At 42.7% G+C, this 27,263-nt stretch overlaps 1 protein-coding gene across 17 annotated transcripts in view; it reads left to right on the top strand.

The window, feature by feature from the left end:
- Positions 1–27,263, top strand: part of LOC148011874 (putative UDP-arabinose 4-epimerase 2) — a 143,047-nt gene that overhangs the window by 68,401 nt on the left and 47,383 nt on the right. For all 17 annotated transcript variants that reach the window (XM_087669987.1, XM_087669971.1, XM_087669982.1 and 14 more), the window contains 2 exons: positions 2,730–2,824; positions 3,031–3,160. In XM_087669987.1, the coding sequence (XP_087526113.1) occupies positions 2,730–2,824; positions 3,031–3,160 (225 nt within the window). The remainder of the gene's footprint in view (positions 1–2,729; positions 2,825–3,030; positions 3,161–27,263) is intronic.

Here is a 27,263-nt window from a genome sequence, read left to right as displayed (position 1 = left end):
GGCAGCCCTCGTTGGGCATACCACATTCTCTCCGCCCCCGCCCCCCCCCCCCCCCCCCGCCCCACAGACCGCCTTGAGAGGCTTGTATACATGATGTATTTGTGACTTTGAATCAGCTCGAGCTAGTCTGTTGAGCATGAGCAATCATTATAATCGGTTTTTTTTTTAGTAATATAATCAGCCACATTCTACTTGCAAAAAAAAAAGAGGACCCATGACACATTACTTCTCTGTGCAGTCTGTTCACGTCTCTTGAGTTTGCCTCCAAGGACATTACTATGACATTTGCCAATAATTGCTCTTATCTGGATAAAGGAGTTAAAAAATTTGTATTGACGGTTATTAATGGCAATATTTTCATACTTATGGATACTTTGTATGTACCAAAGATCAATAAAAAATTACTATCAATTTTTGCACTTGCCAAGATTGGTTTGATTGTGAAGTTTGTTGGTGATAAATGTACAATTCATGATCTCTCTTGTGGTGATACAATTGTTGTATTTGGTTCACTATGTTATGGGCAATACAAGCTTAATAACTATGGTAAATGTGTGGAAGACGATGCATGCACAGTTGCAAATTTGCAGGTAGTTTCAATGCAAAACTTCGGCATGCATATTTTGATTATTTGAATTTTACTAGTTTGCTGCGCTTGCAAAAATTTGGTATGGTTTCTTTATTGCTTACTCTTGAGGCACCTAGAAAACACATTTGTGAAGGTTGCATATTGGATAAAATGCAGTGTGCTTCATTTCCAAGAGATGGTTCAGTCAAAGCTGTTTGCAAACCTATAGCTTGTAAATAGTGATGTTGGTGGTCCAATGCAAATGATATCTTTTGGAAACTACCTATACTTATTACTTTCATTGATGACTACTCTAGGCATGCATAGGGATATGGTTTGAAAGCTAAGCTCGATGTGGTTTTGTGCTTCAAGTAATTTGTTAGCATGGTTGAAAATTTGTTGGGATGTAAAGTGGGTACTTTTTGTTTTGGTCTGGGGGACATATATGTCAAAGGATTCTAATGCATATCTGGTTGAATGTGGGATAAAACACCAATGTATAGTGCCGTATACACCACAACAAAATGGTGGAGCTGAGAGAAATAATAGATCTTTCATGGAGATGGCACAATGCATGATTAGTAGTCACGCTTTGCTACATAGTTTCTGGCTTGAGATTATTTATGTGAAGTCTATGTTTTTGATAGGTGTTCCACTAAGCCATTGCAATCCATCACTTTCTATGAGGCTTGGCATGGTAAGAAGCCATCTATGGCTTGTGTGTTGGTTGGCTCAGCAAAGGTTATAAGCTATATTTTCCACAAAGTAAGTGTATCTTGGTTAGTTGTGATGTTGTCTTTGTGAAATATGCTTTTCAAGCTTTACTTTCATGTGCGAAAGAGACAGATGTATGGTCATAGGATATCTCATCTCAAGGGGGAATCATCACTACTAGATTTACATGCTTTTTTGGATTCTGACAAGGATCATTGTTACGACACTTGTGCATCCATAAGTGGTTTTTGCTCCATGCTTGGCAACTCATACATATTCTGGTTGAGCAAGAAGCAGCCTACTATGGCCACTTCTAGTTGTGAAGCTAAGTATAGGGCAGCTTACTGTTGACTTTGTTCGGCTCAAATGCCTTTTGGCTAACTTGGGTGTTGGGGTAGTTATTTGTCACTACCATCTTCACTTATAGTCAGAGCACATGGAAAGTTGCATGAAATCCAGTGTTCCATGCATGTACTAAGCACGTTGAAGTGCATGATCATTATGTTAGGGAGAGATTCTTTGCAGGAGAGATCAGCGGGGCCTATGTGCCAACACAAGACAACCTTGTAGATCTTTTCACAAAGGCTTTACCTCATGAGAAGTTTGAAGCTTTCTGCAAAGCTTTGGACTTACTTCCCTTTGTGGATTGATCTAGTCTAGCGGGTTTGGCACTTCGTTGTACATGAGTGCTAGCTCTTATTCACCACATCACTCCCAAAGGGGGATTTGTTACCATATTTCGGTAGTGATATTTGGAATATACTTAGAATGGCTTGGGCACTTTTTTCACTCTTTAGGAGGTTTCCCTCCCCAACCTTGTATATACACCTATTCACTTTAGGGCATACAAAGTCTTGTAAATCTTCTCTCTTGATACCTCTCAATACACTTTGAGTTGTACTTTCTCAAGCTTCTTCTCTTGGCCGTGCACTTGTATTCGTGCAACCCTTAATCCAACACAAGTTAGGGTGCATCAAAATTTTGAATCAAGGTCAAAGCCTTCAATCTATCGTGTACACGATTAAAGGTTTGAAGTTTGACTGCTGCCTCATATGCTTTGTAGTCTTCAACTTGATCCTTCCATGATTCTTGGAAAGACAAAGATACACACTATTCAGGTGCTAGCATTGAATAATTTTAAATATAGGGACGTTTTAGAATGACACCATTACATCCTGGTTTCCCAATTTGGAAGGCTGTACAGTGAACGTGGATACAGTCTTAACTGTCACAAAGCTCTGCCCTTCAAAGGACCTCTGTTTATTTGCTCCAACTTTGAGTGTGTCCAATTAGTATGTGATGACTGTCTGTCAAGAATTCCACAATGACAGTACATGCTTGTATTGTCTCTAATATATTTACTGTGGATATTGATGTTGCTCTTGCCAGAGTCCTTGCTAACAGCTAATTCTGATACTCCTGTGCCCTGGTTTTTCTTTTCACATAGTTTCCAATAAACCCATATGGAAAAGCAAAGAAGATGGCAGAAGATATTATCAAAGATCATGCTATCAAATCCAGTATGGGTGCTGTCATTCTCAGGTTAGATCTCTTCTACAGAACTGATCAGTTGTTTCTGTGAGGGTCAACTAGTACATAAACGTGGTAACTACAAGGTGCAACACATCCTAACAAGTGCAATCAAAGTTATCCCATGTAGGAAACAGATGGAAATTACCTCAGTAAATCAGTTGCATATTTTTCTTTCAGAAGCTTGATATAATAACTTTTTTGGGGCTTCCTTACAGATATTTCAATGTTATAGGATCTGATCCAGGGGGCAGATTAGGTGAAGCACCCAGACCTGAATATCGCAAGTACGGACGAATTTCTAGTGCTTGTTTTGATGCAGCAAGAGGAATCATTCCTGAGATTCAGGTACATTGAAAACCTGCAGTTCTTTTGTATTGTTGAAATGTTTCTGTCATACTGCTTGTGTTTGACACACTGTGAACTTTATTTGGGTACTACAACAGTTTCCTTTTTAAACTGTTCAAGAATTTGATTTCCAAATGTCAAACGTTGTATCAGTGATATCAGCAGCTGTTGTTGATAAAATAGATTTTTTCTTATATTTATCCAGGAAAGTTTCTATCATTGGCTCAGGAAAGAGTGTAATCCTCATTGCAAGTAGAGATTTGTCTAGCAGACTTGCAGATACACAGAAATGCTTGATTAATTCAGAAATCTATAGTATGTTTAAACCTATCCCAAGGAGGCAAAAAGTTTCCTGAAAACCAAAAACTGCTTGCAAAAAGATGTATCCAAAAGTTGAGACTTGGAGTGGCCTGAGAGTCTGTCAAGGAGCTATTTGTGTCTTGGCGAGAAAGTGACCAACAGGGTAAGCAAGCTCCTCTTAAACATTGCCATAGTGACAGCCTAGAGGGGAGCTCATTCTTTCATTGATAGACAAAGACTATGCTAAGGTTGTTCTCCAAGTGCTATACAAGGAGGAAGCTCTATTTTGTAAGGCTTTTGCCTCAGTAAGCAGATGGGAGGAAAAATGGGGAAGATGGCTTTTGAACTTCCAATTGTAAGATCTGTGTTCTTTTTCAGGAGGGGAAGTAGTTGGCAATTTTGAAGTAATGTAGTATCTTACCAGTTTGTATTTTGTTAGGTATGCTCAATGTGCCACCCGGTCCGGACTGTTCCTCATGGGGGACTGTTATGGCCATCACCCTTCTCTCAAGCCTTGATGAATACTTCACTCTTTTGTTGCTTGGATTGGCAGCACCTTTGGCCTAGTCATGCAAAGGAATAAGGCCTTTTTTGATGCCGTCTCAAAGGGTCCTCCCTAATACCTATTGCTTAGGGTCTTTGTCCCTATCATTTTATCAACATCCTTTCTTGGACTGTTAGGATTACCTTTGTTTATAGAAGGCACCTCACCTAGCTAGTCTTCTACTTAGGCCTCCCAAGGCAATGCTTAAGTTGTAGGATGTTGGGTTATCTTGCAGCAAATTGCCCTAGGACACCTCGGAGATGGACCTCTTTTCAATATGAGGAAGGTAGTAGACCTTAACCTTGCAGAAGCAGCAATGCCAAACTGAAGTGGACAAGGACACAAAGATTTATAGTAGCGGAGACATGCAATGGGGTAGTGAAGAGTGGTTAGAGATCTCAGACATACTCCCTCGAATGGTAGCTATGACCCTTTAGCCACCTATTCTTGTGGCTTCCTAGGAGGTAGAGGTAGAGACGCCCCAACTCACTGCACCTAAGATGGCTGATCTATAGTGCATTGTTGATGTACCTATGTCTCCAACCTTTAGTGGCTACATAGACTCCTTGACTGAGAGACGTGCATCTCCATCTCTTATTGTCACTAGGATGTGAATTGAAATCAATAATTTAATTAAAATGAACTCTTCTTCTAATACCCCTAGCTCTTGCCATGGTGATTGTTGCATTGATAATGAAGGATTGACACTAGGCATACACTAAGCAATTGTACAGGCTATGTGGTACAAGTGAAAGGCAAAAGAAAACAAGGGGCAATGTGAAACTTCCATTAAATTGAAAGTTTGCACCTTAGTATTAAGTTAAATTAAGTGCAAAGTAACCCCCTTGTCATTAATGTAGCTTGTGGCATTTGTGGCATATTAATGTATTTGGCAAGGCATGTGTTGCCATTTTCAGCTCCTCTTCTTCCTCTTTCGCACACCATGCCCTAAGCCTTGGGTGTTGGGATTAGTTTATTGCAGTTTTCTCTCTCTCTCTCTCTCTCTCTCTCTCTTTTGGCTATGGAGAATGCAAGTGCAACATGTGTGGACTAAAACCAGCCTTCCTTTCGTGGATGGGCGGTGATTTCCTAATTACAACTTAGTTACAACAGTAACATTTATTACAAAACTAAGAAATGCAAAATAACTTACAATCTTGGACAATGGATACCTTGTTGGCCCCAAAACTAGCGCCCCTATCCATATTTCTTTAACTTTATTGAAAAAGAAGTTGATATACAATAGGATTCTCCCAATCCCTTTTGGTATTCCAACTCTCCTTGCTGCCCAAAATGAACAGCAAGTCTTCAATCTGATTTACCCTTGATTCGGGCAGTCAATTGGCCTTCACCCGCTTTGATGGAGATGGAAAATGCCTCAGATTTATTGATTTGTTGGTCCCTCCACTTGAATTTGACTGAAAACAGCTTCAGCCTTGTTGAATCCAAGTCTTGGAGTTTCCAATTTCTGGCACGCTTCTTGAGGCTACTGCTAAACCCTAATTTTTGCTGTGCAGATTAGGGTTTACAGTAGATAAATCTGAAATTTTTTAGACTGAGGTGATCTCAATGCCGTAATCTTCAAAGCAAGGCTATGAAAAGATTGGGAAATAAGAGAGAATGTTGAAGAGAGAGAAAATTCAGACTTTCTTCGCAGAGAACTGAAGAAAATCAATCATTTACTGCTGCTGCCTTGTCTCAATAGCTTTTAGATGCAAATAACTAAAGAAAATTAGTCATTTACTGCTGTTGCCCTGTCTCAACAGTTTGTAGATGCTATCACCTATTGTTGATTGGTCTTCTCTTGCCCCTAGGTATCTCAGAAGATTCTCCAATGGCTGCAAATCAGACCAGCAGCATCTCCTCCTCTCTTGTAGGCTGAATGTACTAAGATGTCTCTCTCTAGACTCTAAAGACGTTTTTTAGACTTGCATGGTATTTTTGATAAGTGGTAGCCTTCCCAAATGATTTTTTCAATATTATCTATAATTAAATATTAATTTTCAGTTTTTAAATACTGAAAGTTAATCTAATCTAATAATTATTTCAGTGCCCAAAAAAATAATCTGAGTGGCCAATAATTAAATTGGCTAGGCATCTTCCATTGCTTAGTGTCTTTGTGCCATCTTTGACCATCAGATTGGCCTTTGGTATCATTAAACGCTACTTCTCTAGTATCATCAATTGACACTTATGGCCAAATGAATGACTTAGGCCAATAACTGGCTCCAGATTCCACCAAGTACATGTGCGACATAACTTATAGAAAATTTTGCCTTTGACATCTCGTGATTTCCTCAGGTCTGTAGCTTGTAAATTTACTCTAACCTTAGTTACATCTCACATGTACAATATTTACCTAACCATGTGATTAGAAATTAATCCACATGTTATGTGAGGTTTCAAAAATACATGTCCTCATGAGAGTCCTTCCCCTAAAAATCCTTGCAATCATCCTTGATTGCACTATCAGATGCATTAAAAGAAAAATAGTGGATTGGAATTTCCACAAGGCATCATAGTTAACACAACATTGCACACTGTCGCTCAACCATTCCATATGCCCAACACATGTTAAAAATTACCGCCAATTATAACATAACATAAGACTCACAAAGAATCTCACAAACATTGCTTGATTATTGTATGACATTTCTATTTCTCATGAGCTCAACTTAGCTCGCAAAACCAAACCATAGCATAGCATAACGAAGCATAAATCATGGCTATAACATCAATGGCATCATAACATATACTGTTGTCCATGAAACCAGATGTAAGCCATTGAAAACTAAGCATAATCTGATCATAAATTGATTACTTGCTGATCTAAAAACTTATCACAAACTGCTGTAAATGTGACCCCAAATTGATCATAGACTCATTGCAAAAAATGACCAGCCATAGTTATCAGGTACGAAAGGTATGATACGGTACGTTACTAATTGGTACGTACCTTATGATTTTATAAGGTACGATACGATATTAGTATGAAAAAAAATTAAGATGATTTTTTAAATAACTAAAACCATATATCATTAAATGATAGATCATAGAATACATGTTTAAAGTGCAAATAGCTATTTCATTACAGAATAAGATGAATACATGAGGGTGGCCATCGCGGTCGCATGGGCTACACAAAACATGCAATACAACTACAGTCTAGTATATCTGATACAAAAAAAAGAGAGACCTATGTCATATGAATCTACGATGAGGCATCACTATCATCATCGTTATCATCAAAATCATTTGAGTGCTCGTCAAGAGAGTTTGAAGATGACTCCTCAGTATCCGATGATGAGACACACTCATACTCATTCTCACTGATGAGGTTACCATCATCATCAAATGATGGCTATCTAGGTGGCAGCTGTGCAGGCAAGGGGGGGATGTCATCATGAGGCACAGGATGTGAGCTACTAGAGCCTTGCCTTATATATGTCTGCAAGCCACTCAAACCACCCCTCCTCGATGATGGAGGGTGTCGAATGACCATGCCCCTGCTACCACCGACTTGAACTCCTCACCCACGAGCACGCTGACTGCGAGTGTTACAAGTATCCGTTGCTATAAGCTTTCTATAGAGCTCTGCAAAAATCATCTCCTTCTCCTTGTCCGCCTCCTTATGTATACTCAGAAGAGTTTCGCCCGTCAACTTGAATGTATCAACATTCACCTACACAATGCAGTGATGCACGTAAGATTGATCATTGTAAATGCTAAAGTCTAAATTGTAAAGTATAAAGTTTAAACTTCAACGTTCCAAGTTTAAAAGTTAAAACAACAAATTTTAAATGTTATGGCTTCGGACTACCCATTCTCATTATAGCCCTCATCATGTGTAAGTTAGCGCGGCAATAGACTGGCCGCTCTAACTATTGTGTGCTAAGCCTATTGCAAATCTTTGTATGAATGAGAGCATAGGCACTCCAGTTTTTCTCACATGCACTCGAAGAGCAATCTTGGGCAAGGACCCTCATGGCTAAGGGTTGAAGGGTCCCTAGTGTGTATCCAAAGTTTTGCCACCAAAATAAAGGCTTCACAAGTGACTCTCTCCTCCAACAAGTGGGAGAAGCAAAAGCCACATGTTCTCTTGTGAGAGAGGATAGGATCGAAGCTCAGCACACAAACTCAGTAGACAGTGTGAGAGTGAAGTTCGACACCCAATGCAATAGACTGAAAGAGTGTACCCTAAAAGTGTTGAAAAACTCTTCACCCTTCACCTGCAATTTGTGTTTTTGCATTTCTGTGTCTTGCGTTTAGGGTTTGCAGACCCAAAAAGGGGCGGCATCCTAGACTGACTGTGCCTATTTATAGGCCGCTTTCATTCATTCCTTACGGCTGATTCATTTAGTCCATCATCTCTTCTCTCCAGGCTCTCCACTACCCTCACACCCCTTCAGGAGGACATTGCGGTTCGAGGTTCGTGGCTGTCTTCATCATCTTCCTTGTGCTATGGCACCCTTGTTCCCTTGTATCACATTCACTCCATGATTCAAAACTTCATCATTCCATTCATCAGAGTTTCTTCTCTCTTCTCTTTTCTTCTCCATTTTTGCCGAAAGTTCACTCCGTGTTCCTCCCCGCAAACCCTACTATCTCGCTGGTATGTCATCTTTTGACATGGTATCAGAGCTAGATATGCTCAAATAGCGGCAAAGATCCTCCACTCCAGTGAAGGCAAAGACCGGTGGCGGGTTTGGCATCCACTTCTCTTCTTCTTCTGCTGCATCAAAATCTCATTTTTATAGATTTCAGGTGTTTCAGCTTGCTGTCCACATCCCGTTCGCGGAGGACATCTCAGTCGAAGCTGTCCATTGCTGCCTCCATCAGTTGGCGCATAGTTTCCAGCCCTCTTCACGTAGTTTCGAGCTGATTCCAGCCGAGCGACTGCTGTTCCTATTCAGATCTGCTACTATACAGCGTGCCACATCAGCATAGTCTTGTTGCCTATGTTTTTAGTATTTCTCTCTCCTGCAGGCTGTCCTGCCTGCGTTTTTAGTCTTTCTCTCTCCTACTGCTTGCGTTTTTAGTCTTTCTCTCTCTTGCAAGCTGTTCTGCCTACGTTTTTAGTCTTTCTCTCTCCTGCAGGCTGTCCTGCCTGCGTTTTTAGTCTCTCTCTCTCTCTCTCTCTCTCTCTCTCTCTTTTCACCTGCATTTTTCTACTGGTTGCAACCTCTTATTACTGGTCACATCCTCCTCCCACTGGCAGCTCACTTTCAACCCTTCCACTATCCTCCCATCCCTTGAGGCGGACATTGCGGTTCGTGTTTCACACTGCCCTCACATTCCTTGAGGCGGACATTGCGGTTTGTAGTTCATGGTGGCTGATCTCTTCCTTCTTCAATAAAGCACACTGTTATTCATGACTTCTTTACCAACAGATGACTAGACTAGTGGATGCTCCTACTGTGGCATCACTGAATACACCACCGATGCTTGCCGACTTCGACCTTTGCTCCCCATCCTCCCGGAGTACATGTGTCTTCCACTAGGCACTCCTTGTGCCACTTCTCTTTTCTAGGCCACAGAGATCGTTCTGCATCGGCTATCAGAGTACTATGCTCAAGGCAATAAGACACATCCAATGCGCACTAAGTCCTTTTGAGCACATGGAGAATCGATTGTCGCTACGACCTCCTGGAGATTGTCGCAATGCTAGCGGCAGTCTTCTTTTACTTATTTTCAGGTACAGTGGCTTCCACGACCTACGGCTCTGCAGTCCGCTCCACTGAGAGACAATGATTGTTTGATACCATCTCCTCGTCAGTCTGCTCCTTCGAGAGACTGTGGCTGCTCGACTCCTTCCTCTTCTTCGGCTACCCAGTCTGCTCCACTGAGAGACAATGGCAGTTGCCCACCTCTTGCTCATTATGAGCCCCACCCTTCCCCACCCTTGACTACTCAGGTTCGAGAGGCCATCTCTGGGAGCTCTTGGGCACCCCAGATACCTTCTTCGATACGATCGGCGGTACTTCCTTTGTCATCAGACATTTGGGAGTCCGTGATCCTTGAGTTTTGGATTCTCTATCTACTTCAGAGGGGGATGCTATTTCTTTGCTCTCAGAGGGGGCATCTACTTTTTCTTTGACTTCAGCGGGGGCCCCTCCACCTCCCACCTCAGAGGGGGAACCTACTCCACATGAAGTTCTTCACCCATCCTCTACTTTCTTGGGGTGGCTGTCTTCGACCAGTCATCCCTTCTATTGATACCCAGGATCTAGAGGGTCTACCTAGATTGGGGCCCTTGGGACTTCGGCAGCAGCTTGGTGGCTAGGCCTTCATATTCCTTCCAGCATGGAGTCACGGAGCTAGTGGCTTCTCTCTTGAGGTTGAGTTTCGGGTTCTCTTGACTATCTTCAAAGGTCTCCTTTTAGGTGGTATTCTCAGATTACAGGGTGGATCTTCTTCGTCACTTGGTCAGCATGGAGCCACCTCCCGAGATCGAGTACGGGCATATCCTTATGGTTCTCGGCACCACACAAAGTCTGACATTCCTCCTATGCATTGTATGTTTTTATCATCTTTGTAATAGGGCGCTTGGGCAAGTGAATAATTTTTCCACGAGGGACACTGTCCAAGTGACACCTGTTGCATGAGCATTCTTTAGCATGTAGCATTGCATCTCCACCTCACTCTTCTCTTGTTCCCCTTTTTGGGCTTGAGAGGGGGTGTTGAGAAACCCTTCACCCGCAGTTTGCGTTTCTGCGTTTTGCGTTTAGGGTTTGCAGCCCCAAAAAGGGGCGCCATCCTAGACTGAGTATGCCTATTTATAGGCCACTCTCTCATTTATTCCTTATGGCTAATTCATTCAGTCTGTCACCTCTTCTCTCCAGGCTCTCCACTACCCTCATACCCCTTCAGGAGGACATTGCGGTTCGTGGTTCGTGGCTGTCTTCATCATCTTTCTTGTGCTACGGCACCCTTGTTTCCTTGTATCACATTCACTCCATGATTTAGAACTTCATCATTTCATTCATCAGAGTTTCTTCTCTCTTCTCTTTTCTTCTCCATGTTTGTCGAGTTCACTCCATGTTCCTCCTCGCAAACCCTACTGTCTCGCTTGTACGTCATCTTTTGACAGAAAGTACAAGGTACAACCCTTAAACCTTAGGGTTGTAGGGGGTGTTCACACCCAAACACGGTAAGTGCACGTAAATGTGTGTCATAAGCACATACAAAATAATACCATAAGTCTGGGGGAGAAAACCTCTCCTACCGAGAGTAAAAAGTGTCCCAGTGTTCTACTGATCCTGAGACTCCTATGTGAGCGTAGGCGTAAGTGAGGCGTGAGTGAAATACCCAACAAATCCCCCTGGAGTGAAGAGTGATCAAGAGTACAAGGATCATCGGCCACCAAAGGAGATCAAATTTAAAGCATGGCGAAATGCTTCAAATTTTTCACGAGGAAGAGCTTTGGTGAAGATGTCTGCCACATTACTGGTGGTAGGACAATAGACAAGGTTGATATCACGTGCATGTAGCCTCTCTCTGACAAAGTGATAATGTATCTCAATGTGTTTCATGCGTGCATGAAACATTGGGTTCCATGCCAGTGCAATGGCACTCTGACTGTCAGTGAACAAAGGAGTAGGTTCTGTAACAGATACATCTAGATCAGCTAGCAAGCGTCTAATCCATACGCATTCAACTGTGGTAGTGAAAGCTGCCTTGTATTCAGCTTTACATGACGATGTGGCAACAATGGACTGTTTCTTGCTAAGCCAAGATATGCAAGACGAGGCAAGAAAGAAACAATTGCCACTAGTGGAGTGACATTAATCATAATCACCAGCCCAATCAGAAGCACTGTAAGCATGTAACTGCAGTGGTCTCCCCTTGGCGTAAAGAAATCTAAGAGATTTAGTACCGTGCAAGTAACGGAAGACATGCTTAACAGCTTGGCAATGTGACATGTGTGGCTGATGCATATATCTGCTCAGGGCTGAAATTGCAAACGGTATGTCTGGCCTAGTGTTGCATAAGTAAATAAGACATCCAACTGCTGGAGCATATGTGTGTATATCAAACAAATCACTGTCATCATGTAATGATAGCTTTAGTCCAGGTTCCATTGGTGTACAGATTGACTTGCAATCCTGTAAGCCAAACTTCTCAAGAAGTTTACGAATGTATCTTGATTGTGATAACCCAATACCTCTAGCATCATGTATGAACTGAATGCCCAAGTAATAATGCAAAGACCCCAAGTCTGACATGTCAAAAGTTTATTGCAAATTTTGTTTAAATGCTGAAATTTGATCAGCATGTGTCCCTGTAAGCAAGAGGTCATCAACATAAAGACAAATTATCAGCATGGATCCCCCTTCTTTACATACGTAAAGGATAGACTCAGATGAGCTGTTTATGAAACCTTGGCTAAGCAAGAAAGCATCTATCTTTGCATACCAAGTTCTAGGAGCTTGTTTTAAACCATATAAAGCTTTTTTCAGCTTGCAAACCAAGTGCTCCAAGCCCTCAACTGCAAAACCAATGGGCTGCTGTACATATACTTCCTCATGAAGTTCCCCATGTAAAAATGCACTTTTAATATCCAATTGATGCACAGTCCATCCATAATGAGCAGCCAAAGCAACCATAGACCTCATGGTCGTCATACAAGAATTAGGAGCAAATGTCTTCTCATAGTCTATGCCTTTCTTCTGTGCATAGCCTTTGGCTACAAGCCTTGCCTTGTATTTGTCAATGGATCCATCTGTATTCCGTTTCAACTTGTAGACCCATTTTGTTCCAATGGCTTTCTTCCCAAATGGCAAAGACACCAAATCCCGTGTTTGATTCTTAGTGATAGAATCCAATTCAGCTTTCATCGCTGCCATCCAATGCACACTCTCTTGTGCATCCTCAAAACATTCAGGCTCCTCATCATCAAGGGTGCTTGCTGCCATAACGAACTCTATGGTATGTGCAGTATCATGCATACGAGCTTGTCTTCTAGTATGACCAGCCATGGGTGCATCCACATGACTATCTTTCATAGTCTGTAAATACCATCTAGGCATTTGTCTTGCCTCCTGACTGTGCATAAGGTCTTACTGAATTTCAGTTTCAGCACTTTGCTGAATATTTAAATCAGCCAATGGTTGATTTTCTGCATGTTCCAAAGGAGCAGCTGGCTGAACATTGAGTTCACTTGCTGAAACTCGAGCTGAATCACCAAATGTAATGGGCAACAGCCCTTCAAATACATCACGGGCAGCCTGATATGTGTCTAAACTAGCCAAGGACAATTCTGATTTTTCATCAAATAGTACATCCCTACTGACAAACACCTTCTTAGAAACAGGATCATAGAGTCTGTAGCCTTTGCTCTCACTACTATATCCCAAAAAAATGCATTTAACAGCCTTGTTATCCAACTTTTTTCTGAGTACCTTTTGAATATGTGCATATGCAAGACACCCAAAGGTACGAAAGTGTCCAATAGAAGGTTTCCGGCTGTTCCAAGCCTCAAAAGGTGTAATTTTCTTCAAAGCTTTGGTGGGGCATTTGTTCGAAACATGGCAAGCACACATGATTGCTTCCATCCAAAAACTGTGAGGCAAGCTCTTTGCCTTCAGTATACATCTGGCCATCTCCATGAGTGACCGATTCTTCCTCTCTACAACCCCATTCTGCTATGAAGTATAAGCAGTAGTGTATTGATGGACAATGCCCTTCTACTTCAAAAAAGAATTCAGCATTGAGGACAGATATTCCCCCCCCTCGGTCCAACCAGAGAGTCTTAATTTTACAACCAGACTGGTTTTCAACAAGTGCAATAAAAGCCAAGAATGCATCATACACTTCTAACTTTTTGACCAAAGAGTAGACCTAGCAAAATCAAGTAAAGTCATCAATAAAAGTCACAAAATAGTAACATCCTCCCAATGACTTTGTTTGCATAGGCCCACATACATCTGAATGCACTAACTACAACCTGGTCGTTGCTCTAAAAGCAACATCATGGGGAAATGAAGAGCGATGCATTTTTCCCAAAATACATCCTTCGCACAAGTGCTCAGGTGGTCTCTCTAGTAGAGATAATCCATCTAGCATCTGCGTACGCTGTAAGAGCATCAAGTTGCCAAAGTTCACATGCCCTATCCTAGCATGTCATAACTCTGCCTGTATCATAGTAGGAGTAAGAGTGGATGTCAAATACGTTGACTGATCAATTGAAAGAGCATCCAACTCGTATAACCCATGACATAAAGTGCCTATCAAGACCAAAGTCATGTGCGCTTTGTCTCGCACCATGCATCTGTCATCATCAAATGTGACCTTCAATCCACAACGTGCCAAAGAAGAAATAGAGAGCAAATTCTTCTTTATGTCTGGCACAAATAATGCATCTTGTAGGCAGAGAATAGAGCCATCAATGACTGTAAGCACAATCTCCCCAATACCTCGGACAGGGTATGATTCATTGTTGGCACACTGTACAGACTTGCCAATTGGAGCAGCACTAACAGAAGCAAATAAATCTCTACGAGATGTAATATGCCTAGAAGCACCACTGTCAAAAAACCAAGTGCCTGCATCCTCAGTAGAGCTAAATGCTTGATTTGCCCAAGAGGTGTCATAACTGCATGTGTAAAAATAATAGTCCGTGTCTGCAACAAAGGACAAGGACTCAGTAGCAGTGGAAGGAGCATCAGAAATAGACATTCCTGACTCCTCCTCCTCCTCCTTGGCAATGCGCTTTCTACACTCAGTGATGTAGTGGCCTGGCTTCTTGCAATAATGGCATTTGCCCTTTTTGGCTTGCGTGCCCCCTTGTTTTTTACTTGCCTGTGACGTGCCAGAAGTTCCAGAACTCTACGGAGCATTCTTCACTTGGCTGCTTTTGCCCTTCTGTCTAGCCATAAAAGCCTGCTTAGAAGCTATAGCATCCACACCACTATTTCTTCTTGTTTGCTCCTCCTCTAGAAGCAAACTCACTAGCTGAAGAAAAGTGATTGGCTGTGCGGCAATCCTCATAGTGAGGTTTAAGGCTGTATGAAAAGCCAAGTACGAAGGAGGTAATGAGTTCAAAGTGGTAGATATCATTTGTACATCCGAATAGTACTCATCAACATTCATGAGTTGCTCTCGCAAGTCTTGAATTTTGTTCAAGTGATCCTGAATAGAATCACCTTCATCCATTTTCAATGTCTCTAGCTCTTTTTTTAAGAAAGAGATGCGAGTCTCATTCTTGCTTGCAAACATCTGCTCCAAAGTTAGCCAAGCTTCTTGTGAAGAAGCTGTTGAACGAATGTGGGGGATGATTGACCGTTGAACTGCCAATGCAATCAGTGACAAAGCCTATGCATCCCATGTATCCCATGCTTTTGGAGCTGCTGATCTTTGTGGAAGTGGCTGAAGTGGAGCAGGTTGAGGTGCCCATTGTGCACGTCCTCCTGGAGGAGGAGTAGCTAGAGCCACAACTCCAGGTCGAGCTTCTTCTCCACTGACATAATCCCAAAGATTTTTGGCCACAAGTACATTCTTGATCATGAAGGACCAAAGTGAATAGTTATTTCCATCCAGTTTGTCCTCTTTGGATACATAGGTGAAGACATCTCCTCCGTGATTTGCCATGATTATCAATTACCAAGAAAAAGCACAAGAGCAATGTCAAAGCAGGACCACACTAGAAATGTGAAAATTTTCAAAAATTACAGGAAATAACATTCTGCAATTAGTATACAGAGATGCACTCTGTCAAAACTTTTTGTAGTGTACGTAGTCCAACGTGCACTTAGTGTTTGGCAACACTGTACCAGCAAAATCCCCAAATTTTATTGCCTTAGACGTGTTTACAACAATCTTTCTATGACTATAGTTGCAGTACATATGCCAATGTCCTCAAAAAATTTAAAAGCCCCAATTTTTTTTTTTGAATGTGTCCAAAAATTTGCATCCAGTGTATCCCAAACACGTTTTTAAATACTGTGCCTGTTGCGTAGGAACCCTTGCTTCCAAAAATTGCAGCTGGAATTAAAAAATAAAAGAAAACGTTTACCATAGAAATCACGCGTTGACTGGCACAGTTTCATTAGTAGGTGTCAGGTGGGTTCGTGAGGTACAGGCGGTACTCAAGTTGAGCTGGCAGCGGGACGGACATTAGCAAATGGACAACTAGCGAGCTAGCGCAGGAGGTTGCAACTGACGTTACGAGGCAGGCTAACGAGCGGCCATTCTCAGGCGGAGGCAGCGTGATTGATGGGTTGCAAGATCTAGGTGGTGTTGTGGTAAGACTGGTGGCCGACGTAGCGGGTGCCGGCTAGAGCGGAGTAGCTACAGAAAGAGGCGCAGGCAGGAGAGCGCATACAAGGGCTGCACTGATAGGGTTGGGGCGTCACAGAGATTTGGCGGGAGCAACACAGAGGGCGGGCACTAGTCACAGGCGGTGTCTTGGTCGCAGTCAGAAAGGCAGTCAAGTTGATGGAGGTGTAGATTGACTGAGCAGGAGTAGGGGAGCTCCAGAGCTGACATTGGACAGGGGACAGATCTAGTACTGAGCAGGGACTGTTGGAGGTTGAGCGGCGCTCAGCTGCTCAGCAAAGTGAGAGCTCTGATACCAAATGTGAGACGACAGGATCGAATCTCAGCACAGAAACTCAGTAGACAGTGTGAGAGTGAAGCACAACACCCAATGCAATAGACTGAAAGAGTGTAGAGAGTACAAGGTACAACCCTTAAATCTTAGGGTTGTAGGGGGTGTTCGCATCCGAACACGTTAAGTGCCCGTAAGTGTGTGTCATAAGCACATACGAAATAATACCATAAGTCTGGGGGAAAAAATCTCTCCTATTTAGAGTAAAAACTGCCCTAGTGTCCTACTGATCATCGACACTCCTATATGAGCATAGGCGTAAGTGAGGCATGAGTGAAATACCCAACACCTCTCTGATCTGCATAGCATCCTAGCTCCTCTAGCACTACATTGTGGTCATCAATTGGGACCACACAAGTCAAATAAACAAATTGGTCTGAACGGAACTCTCTATCATCCATGACCACTGGTGACTTGTAGGCCTGATGTACCAATGCAGCAAAACCATGGATGGGCTTATGCATCCACGCCCATCTCCTCTCTACTATCTCTAAAACATGTGCACGCTGTCTCTGTGATCACTGTACAAGCATGTGTCTCCGCCAATGCCGCTCTAAAGAAGTGACAGAGAAGGGCCATGGTAAACCCCTCGCAATCACTCATACGTAATACCCTATAAAAGGAAGTCACGATAATGACAACGGCACAGACTTTTTGCCAAAATTGCTCATTAAGACACAAGCGCTGCATGGCTTTGGCCTCCTCTGTCTCATCCTCATCCCACTCATTCCATAGAGTGCACACCACTGTCTGGCGCAAGGGGCACCGCACCTCATAAAGGTGCTCCAGCAATAACCACATGTAAGCAAAGCGAGTTGAAGAAGGCTTCTTCAACTCCAGTGTGCTATGCTTATGATACATCGCAAGCACCTTTACCTTACCGTGAAGAATGTGACAATTGATGTAGCTTTGCGGACCACCCTCTTCACCCACCTGAGCTTTCCAATGTTCTCCATAAGCAAGTCCAAACAATGACTTACACATGGAGTCCACACAATCATAGGAAACTTGGCCTCAAGCAAACGGCCCATGCACTGATAATTCGATGCATTGTTAGTAACAACTTGCACCACATTTGAGGGGCCCACCTACAACCACGGTCCACAATTTACAAATTACAAGTTACATATAAATCAAATTTCAATTATGAATCATGATATTATCATAATGAAAGAAAGCGAAACAAATTTAAAAGGCAAATTGCAATGTATATCTCAATGATAGCTTGTCGAATGTGGTGGTAGATGAACGCGTCCGTTGTTTTCCTTTCTCATTAGTAAGCATAGGAGTTGGTCCCGATAAGCACTTCCTCCTCCTCTTGTGGATCCCCCTCTCATGTTAGCGAGAATCTTCTCCGCAATGTTTTGAGGGATCTCCTTGCATGGAGCAACTTGCCTTCATGTCTTCGAAAGATGTTGGAGAAGGCGAGTTGCACTACTTGTATAGTACTTTCCGCAATACTTGCACGTCTAATGGTGGGAGTTGGACTTCTTTGTGTTCCTCTCCACATGGATCATATGCAAGGCCTCATACTTCTCACAAGTCATGGTGTAACTTGTCTACTTGTTATCTTCAGGACACATCTTAGCTGTCCATCGGAAAGGATGTCTAGAAGGCTCCACCCGGCACTCCCATGGAATGTTACGGGGCTTGCGATCTAGGGCTTTCAACGTTTGCCACGTAGCGGAAGTATTCCGGCCGTTCCCACTTAGGACCAACCTCAATTAGGGTTTTCCCTATTGGTCATTTCCTAACGGCAACTAGCGTCGAACCCAAGCGAACTACTTTATGCAGAAATGCCAGGTCCGAAGCGGATTCACGTTGCACTTGGTTCAAGGAGAATGGGAAATGAGAGGGATGCGAAGCTCAATCTCTCTGCCATAAGGCATAGTCCCATTCCGTTTCTCCTAAAACAGCATAAATTGGAATCAATTATAACTCTAGGTCAACGCTTTTGTTGTGTGTGTTCTTTGACGATCTTCTGGCTGTCCATCGTGATTTGAGAAAAGTTCCTGGCCAACCGGGACCACCCATCCGTAGGACGGACCTATGGCCATATCCATCGCACTTTCCTCAGGTTGTTTTAGTTATCTAATTACCTAACACATTTAGTTGGACATGTAACAATCAGCTTCTTTAATTAGCCCGTTAGGCACTGGTTCTTTCACGTAATCATATCACTGGACATAGAAAAACAATGTCAAACAAGTTCCTTATTAACAGGTTATCATATTTATCTTTGAAATACATAAAGTTTAGCCGTAGGCTTATCCACAATCCGCCCGAAGGCTATCCAACCATCCATAGGGATTACTAATTCAAGTTTCCGCCCGTAGACTAGTATGCGGGCCTCGGGATCCAATCTTGAGTCACGTTAGGCTCTTGTGCAGGGCCCGGAAGGCGAGGGATTTACGGCCAAAGCCCCCCAAGGCACCTAAGCGTCCTCTTGCTCCAAGTAGCGCTCAACAAAATGACCTCTCGTAGCGGGTTCGGTCTACCTTCCCAGCGCGGTTAACAACCCCCTTGGTTAGGGTCAGGCAGGTAGTCGGGGGTAACTGAAGCTGCCTCTCCCTTCAGGCCTTCAACCTAAGGCATTAGATATCCATTTATCATTTAATTCATTGGTCAAACAAAGCAAAACAGTGCTCTTAAATCTGTAACAAGCACAAACATTTCCATTGGTCGTTTATTGTTGGCCAACTGCTAAGGAATGAATCCTTCCTTTCGAATGCGTCCAGCACTCAATCCGAGATGACTTGCGACTTGGCAAGATCCCGTATATCCTGGGTTAGGGCGTACCCTATTAACCCGAATTGGTCAAATTTTAAATTCATAGGTTATTTCAATTTATTGGCTGGTCTTTTGCTTCCAAGCAATTATCTTTACTCAAGAAAGATACTATATTAGGATGATTATTCATCCTCTTGCAAGATAACTTGCGTAAGGACCTGCCAACCTCATTCCGAGAATTGGCCATTTCCTTGTGATCCAATCACAAGATCATACGACTTTGCACTTGTTGCACAAGTGTGGCATCGAATTATGGGACTATTCTATCCATCAAATGGAGTCACGAAACAATCTGTTCGTGATTACATTAGGCTGACGTTGTTAGTCCTAGGGTTCTAAGTTTCATCTTTTTAGCGTAAGATTCTTAGGAACAAACCTTAGATCACTTCTCAAGTATGTTCCGCTATCCCTACATTTAGTGAATGTGGTTAAGTATTTAGGGTATAGGAGTTTCGGTTTTAGCAATACGTGCGACTAGGTCACGTGTTAAATCCTAGTGAGTTCTTTGGAATTGAATTAACTCTTTCTAAAACGAGTACTCCACGGGTTTAGTTGTTTAGGTTTATGCTAATTTGTTTAAATCAAGTAGATAATTACACTATCATTTCCATAAACACCTGACTCATTGTCTACGCGTAAATTGATTTCATCCCTAACTTATCGATTTAAGATCAAGCATAGGTTAGGTTATAACCTAATGCCAATTAATCATCCTATAACTTGCGAACAAGACTCATGCTAATCAAGCATCCTTTTTCTAATAATTATGTAGTTGAAAAACAATAATTGATGAATTTATGCAACTTAGGAATCATTTCATGCCTTGCACTTTATTATGAATTCTTAGCACTTCCCATGACGACTCATTTCAAAGAAGATATGGCCTAATAACGTGACATGATTTTATACTTCCATGCTTAAATGGAGTGCATTATCTTAATTCCGTTTGTAAATATGGACAATAATCTAAGTTCAGTTCATTAAATACATAAAACTACTTGCTAGGAACGCATATTAATCTTCTGCTCACTTTATTTTGTTCATTTTATTAGAAACACTAATGACTGAATTCCTCCGTCGTGAATTAATTTTTTTAAATCATTAAGACGAAAAATGCATCCTATTTTCAAAAATCATCTATGTCCAATTGAATCATAATGACGTAAAATAAAATTTGGAAGAAAAACCTGGACTTGTGGTGAGATGTCCATGTGGATGCTAGGAGACGATCCTCCTGCGACTGTGCCTTGGGTTTTCTTAGGAGGCATCACGAATGCAGCCTTTCCGTCGTGGATGCAGCTTTGCGAACTCTCTTTTTGAAGTACCACCGTCCTTTATGAGTCTTCTGTTCTTCCTTTCGTAGAAGCTCTTTGAAGGGATACTTGTGGAGGAGGGAAGAACCACGAAAAGGGTTCAAAACCGGGAAGCGTGTGTTTCGAAATCCTCTGCAAATAAGGCCCATTAAAGCCATGGGAAAGGCTTAATGGCCTTTTAAAGACTCAAAAGAAAGGGAGATAAAAGGTGTAGAAACCCTTACGAGGGCTTTTGTATGGGGAAAGATGGTGTAAAAGGACCCTTATCACCCTCTTTTTTTTTTGTAAGGGAGTAGAACAAAAGGGTATAAGAGGGTCCTTAGGGAGCCCTTAGGAGGGAATTATTGCTAGGGTTGAACAAAACTTAAGGGTTCATATGACGGTCCCTTACGGAAAAAAATTCGGGGGGGGGGGGGGGGGGGGAAGGGGCCGAAGGGAGCCCTTAGGGAGGAATTTTGAGGGAGGTGGGGAAAGGGCCTAAGGGAGCCCTTAGAGGAAATTTTCAGGGGGGAAGAAAAGGGCCTAAGGGAGCCCTTAGGGAGATTTAAAAACACGGGGGAGGAAAAAAGGACCTTTAAGGTCAAATCTTTTTGGGGGGGAAAGGGGGCTTCTTAGAACCTTAGAAGCTTCCCCCCAAGAAGGTTCTAAAGCTTCTGGGCCACGTGGGGGAGGGGGGGGGGGGGGGGAAAGCAGATACCGATTCGGCGCCGTGCTGACGGGATGGGGGCGCGGACTGCGATGGCAGATGGCGACGATGTCCTGGCTCATGGCGACAATCAGCGCCTCCACTCCTTCTCAGCAGCGGCATGTGGCGTGAGCAGCTGCATGTGGCGTGAGTAGCTGCACACAGCGTATCTCCTGGCAGCCCTTCCTGGCTAATTACTCCCTCTCCAACTCTCTGATAGCGGCCACCTTCAATCTCTCCCTCCCTCACAAATTGAGCACAGAGATGCACTCTCTCCCTCTCTGTAGTATGACGGCGTATATCGTCGTCTTCTTCGATCTTTGGCGGCCACCTTGGTTTAAATAGGGGAGGGAAGGGGGATTCTTTCTCCCCTGTGTGGCATGACGCATGGCTCGCCCTTACTCCAAGCTCCACCAAGGAGCTTAATCACTTCTTCTATTTCCCTTCCCCTCCAGCTCGTTAGTCGGTTGGGGGAACAAGGGGAATTTAAAAAAATTGTCATTTATCCAATTCCATTATATTTTATTGAGGCAGTTCAGGCGTGCCTTAGAGATGTTACATTACCCCCTTGGAGGAATCGAGATGTCCTCATCTCGAGATAAGCTGGGGATATTGATGGTTGAGAGTGCCTTCATCTATCCAAGTGGCATCCTCTTCGGGATAGTCTTTCCACTGGATGAGACATTCTCTCAAGGTTCTGGATCTCAGTTGTCTCTCCCTAACATCTAAGATCCTGTGAGGCCTTAGTTCAAGGACTCCTTGACTAGGCATTACAACTTGTTGGTCATGAAGTACATGGTTAGGATTAGGTACATACTTCCTCAATAGGCTGATATGGAATACATTGTGAACCTTTAGGTTCTCAGGGAGTTGCAGTTTATAAGTATTAGGTCCTAGGCACTTGAGGATCTTGTACGGTCCACAATACCTTGGACTTAGCTTCTTACAATCTCCTAAGGATAGGGGACTCTTCTTTGGGCGTACGCGAATGAAGACCATGTCTCCTTCTTCGAAGACTCTATCTTGACGCTTCAAATCCGCGTAGGCCTTCTGTCTATCCTTGGCAGCTTGGATGTCCTGTCTTATTGACTTTATTTGGTCATCCATCTCTTCCAACATCTGCCTTGAAGCTTCAATCCTCAAGGTTGGATCTGAGAAGTTTAGGGGACTTCAACAGTCATGACCATACAATACTTGGAAATGGGTCATCTGAATGCTTTGTTGGTAAGAAGCATTGTAGGCAAATTCAACCAAAGGTAAGTATTGAATCCACCTTTTCGGCTCACGACAGCAGTATGCCCTAAGCATATCCTCGATGACTTGATTGACTCGCTTTGTTTGGCCATCCGTTTGGGGATGGTAAGCTGTGCTAAAGCAGAGTTGAGTCCCAATGGCTTCAAAGATAGCTCTCCAGAAGTGTGATATGAAGAGAGAATCACGATCACTAATGATTCTTTTGGGTAACCCATGTAGTTTGAATATCTCCTTGATAAACAATCTTGCAATGTCCGAGGCTTTATAGTTTGTCTTTACTGGAATAAGGTGTGCAACCTTAGTAAGCATGTCAACCACAACCATGATGGAGTTGTATCCTCCCTAAACTTGGGTAGGCCAACAACAAAATCCATACTGATGAATTTCGATTTCATTTGGGGAATGTCAAGCGGTTGCAGCTTCCCTGGCATCTTGACATGTTCGGCTTTGATACGTTGACAAGACAAACACTTGGTGACATATTTGAGAACGTCACCTTTAAACCTCTCCCAATGGTAGCTCTTTCTAACTGCATTGAGAGTCTTGGCATAGCCAGGATGTCCTAAGAAAGGGGAATCATGAGCTTCCCACAATATCTTCTGCTTAAGTGACTGACTTGCCGATATACACAGCCTCGTTCTATAGTAGACAAGTCCACTATTGATAGAGAATTCATGATACTTAGCCTGTAGCTTTTGGTTCTGATCCTTGATAGAGATCTCCCTTACCATAGTTTGGTAGGCTGGATCATGGCATGCATCCTCTCTAGCTAATTCAAGTATTGGATTGTTTGGCATAGATACTTTTGTAGCTAGAGATCTAGCTATTGATGGATTCTGCAAGATTAGGGAATTAAGGAATGCCTTGCGACTAAGTGCATCGGCAACTACATTATCTTTTCCCGGTCGGTATCTAATTTCAAAGTCGTACTCTTCCGGCACTTCAATCCACCGACGTTGCCTCATGTTGAGCTCGTTCTGGGTAAAGATCCACTTGAGACTCTTATGATCAGTCACTAGGGTAAACTTGTTACTCAACAGGTAGTGTCTCCAAAGCTTTAGAGCATGGATGACATCTAACAATTCCAGATCATGTGTAGCATAATTCTTCTCATGACTCTTCAGCTTCCTTGAAGAGTAAGCTACAGGATGATCTTCCTGCATGAGCACACAATCTAAGGTAAGTGTGCTAGCATCTGTTACTACCTCGAACTCCTTATTGAGGTCTGGAAGTTTCAAGATAGGTGCTGATACCAAACTTTGCTTCAATCTGTTGAAGCTAGTTTGTTCGGGAGTTGACCATGCAATGGATGTTTGCTTCTTCAGTAAGTCCGTCAGAGGTGTTGCAATCAAAGCATAGTTTTTGATGAAGACCCTATACCATCCTGTCAATCCAAGAAAGCTGCGTATTTCTTTGACCGATTTTGGTATTGGCCATTCTAGCACATCTTTGATCTTGGCTGGGTCCATTGAGATTCCTTTCGTTGATACTATGAATCCCAGATATTGAATCTGACGTTTGAAGAATGCACACTTCTTCATTTTGTCATACAGCTTATGTGTCGTCATTGTCTCAAGGACAATCCAAAGTTGGGGTTCATGATCTTCTTCCTGTTTAGAATAGACTAAAGTGTCGTCGAAGAAGACGAGTACGAAGTCATCAAGATATGGCCTAAAAATATCTTGTATTAACCTGTTGAAGGTGGCAGGTGCATTTGTAAGTCTGAAGGACATAACTAGGAACTCAAAGTGTCCATATCTTGTATTGAAGGCCGTCTTGGGGATATCTTCTTCCTTGATCCTTATCTGATAGTAACCTGACCTGAGATCAATCTTGGAGAAGATGTTTGCACCCTGAAGACGATCAAGAAGCTCATCTATTCTAGGAATAGGGTACTTGTTCTTGACCGTTGATTGATTCAATCCTCTGTAATCAATACATAGTCGAAGTGTTCCATCTTTCTTTTTCCGGAACAGTACTGGAGCTCCCCATGGTGAACTGCTAGGACGGATGTAACCCTGATCTAGCAGTTGCTTGATTTGTTCCTTCAGCTCAATTGCTTCTGGTATGGACATTCTATAAGGTCTTTTTGCAATTGGCGCAGCTCCTGGTACTAGCTTAATCTCATGATCCACTTCTCTTTGAGGCGAGAGTTATGTCAACTCTTCAGGGAATACATCCACGTATTCCTTTAGCCAAGAAGATCCTTCACTAGACTCTTGCTTCTGATCTAACTTGTTGAGCTTAATTAAGTAGACAGGTAATCCTTTTCTGACTCCTTTTATGATCCGAGATGCTTTGGCCAATTGGATTTTTGGTAGTCTAGCCTCACCTTGAGTTGTGATCAAATCCCCTTCAAAGTTTCGAAAGGAAATTTAGCCCTTTCCACATTGAATGTGGGCGTCATTAGGCTTAAGCCAATCCATTCCGAGTAGACACTCATGGATACCTAAATTCATGACTCTGAATTTGACCGAAGTCGTTTTTCCTCCTAGAAAGAATTCCACCTTAGCAGTTTGCTTGGTACACGTAATCTCACGACCATTTGCCAATTCCACAAGCAAGGTAGGTACTTCTACTGTGGCTATTCCTAGTCTTTTTGCACAAGCTGGTGAGATAAAGGAATGTGTACTGCCACAATCAATCAAGGTCTTGAAACTTTTATCTTGATAGGCCGACAGTGTCTGAATCACCGAGAACTGGCGATTCGGACATTTCTTGTGTAGAGTGGCATGGACTGTCGCCCTTTCAAACTCTGCTTTCATGGTCGGATCTTCTTCTTCTTCGCACATTTGCCTATTGGCAACGCAGGCGGTTCTTCCTCTGTCTCGGGTAGCGGCTCCTTGACTACGGCCCGTTCCTTGGAAAGGTGCTTGGCGATGTCCTCCTCCAAGCTTGGGACATTGCCTCTTGAAATGACCGGGCTCGTTGCAGTGGAAACAACGAAGGTTTCGACCATTGCTTTGAGTAGGAACAAAGTTGTTGACAATGTTAGTTCTTGCTTTCTTTCTTTGTCCCTGATTCTGACCTTGAATTCTCTTCATTTGAGGTCTGAATGCTCCTCTATTCGGGTCATTATAAGACCAAGTTTTGTTACCCCTTGGTCTAGACTGCACCTCCTGAATTATAGGCGTAGCTCGAATGAGTGCGCACAAGATTTGGACACCTGCTGTGTCATGTCCATCTGTGGCGCATACTTAAGAAGTGAGACAAATTTAGAATAAAATGCATCAAGGGTGAGTCCCGGCTGTTTTAGCTCGTAGAACTCATTCATTTTCTGCGTGCGACATGCAGGTGGTAAATATCTTCCTTGCACGGCTTTCTTCAGCTTCTCCCAGGTAACGGATCCTTCTGCGATCCCTTGATCCCTGTACCATTGCTTCCACCAAAGCCTGGCTTCGCCGGTGAGCTTTAGCTTGGCGAGCATAGCCTGATTGGCAGGTACAGTACCGGCTGCTTCGAAGTAATCCTCCATGGATTCAATCCAAATTTTAGCATCTGCTTGGACAGACCTACCTCTCCCGTCAAATTCGGGCGGCTTAATCTGCTTGAGAATAAACTTCTTCTCTTGGATTACAGCAGTACTTGATGTAGGAGGCGAACTAGGAACCTGTACCTGGGGTTGTGCCTGGATAAAGGTTTCTTAACGTTATTACACGATAATTGTTATTGATTTATATTACATCTTTAATTCCGCTATCATCCAAGCAATCTAACTACTTAACCTTTTTAGCAATTCTCATGCACAATCAGACATTGATAAAAAGAAGTCTTATTTGTATTTATATGGGCATAGCCCTTTCGGAATACAACATGTCCTGGGATGATAAGCCAACTGTTTACATTTAGTTTGGGGAGAATAATGTTGTATTACATTTATCTACATGAATTATATAATAGTATGGTTTGGAGTCATGGATCTTCAAGAATCGGTAAGTCAATGGAAGTTCAGGGTATCCTTTCCTTTGGAACCCATTCTTCTCATGGCGCCCCAACACTTTAATCCTGTCGGCGGGGATTACACGGGTTACTTCCTCATATACATATGAGTTCAGCTCAACCCTCCGACCTCGAATTTGTAAAGTTGAATTTACGTGAGCTTCCAAAAAATGAACAGCTTCACGACTTTCAGGTCTTCCAACCACTTGATTCTCTTTAGGTTGGCTTGTAGATATGGAAACCGGTGGGCGGCTATATAGTAGATTCCTGAGGCACCCATCCATCTTCATTCCATGTATAAAGGCGATGGATTATAGATTTGCTCTAAGATGTTCATCATCTCAACCCTTTGTCGATAATCAGGGGAATCCATCGCAGCTATAAACATGACTCGGAACACTAAGAACTTGTTCCACGCTTCGTAATTCTGCAAGACAGCATTGAAAGTAAGGAAATGTTTGGACAACAATATTTGCTTTACTTTATCTTATTAATATTTCATAATAGCATTTCCGTTGTTGGTTCGCTCTGATACCAATTGTAACGTGTCCACCTGTTATCTTCAAGACACGTCTTAGTAGTCTATCAGAAAGGATATCTAGAAGGCTCCGCCCGGCACTTCCATGGAATGTTACGGGGTTTGCAATCTAGGGCTTTCCACGTCTGCCACG

The sequence above is a fragment of the Lygodium microphyllum genome, chromosome 28 (assembly GCF_053477565.2).
Source record: "Lygodium microphyllum isolate KBCC chromosome 28, Lygodium_microphyllum_v1.1.10, whole genome shotgun sequence".
NCBI lineage: Eukaryota > Viridiplantae > Streptophyta > Polypodiopsida > Schizaeales > Lygodiaceae > Lygodium > Lygodium microphyllum.
The sequence above is the reverse complement of the archived record's forward strand: the minus strand, read 5'-3'. Positions and strand labels throughout refer to the sequence as shown.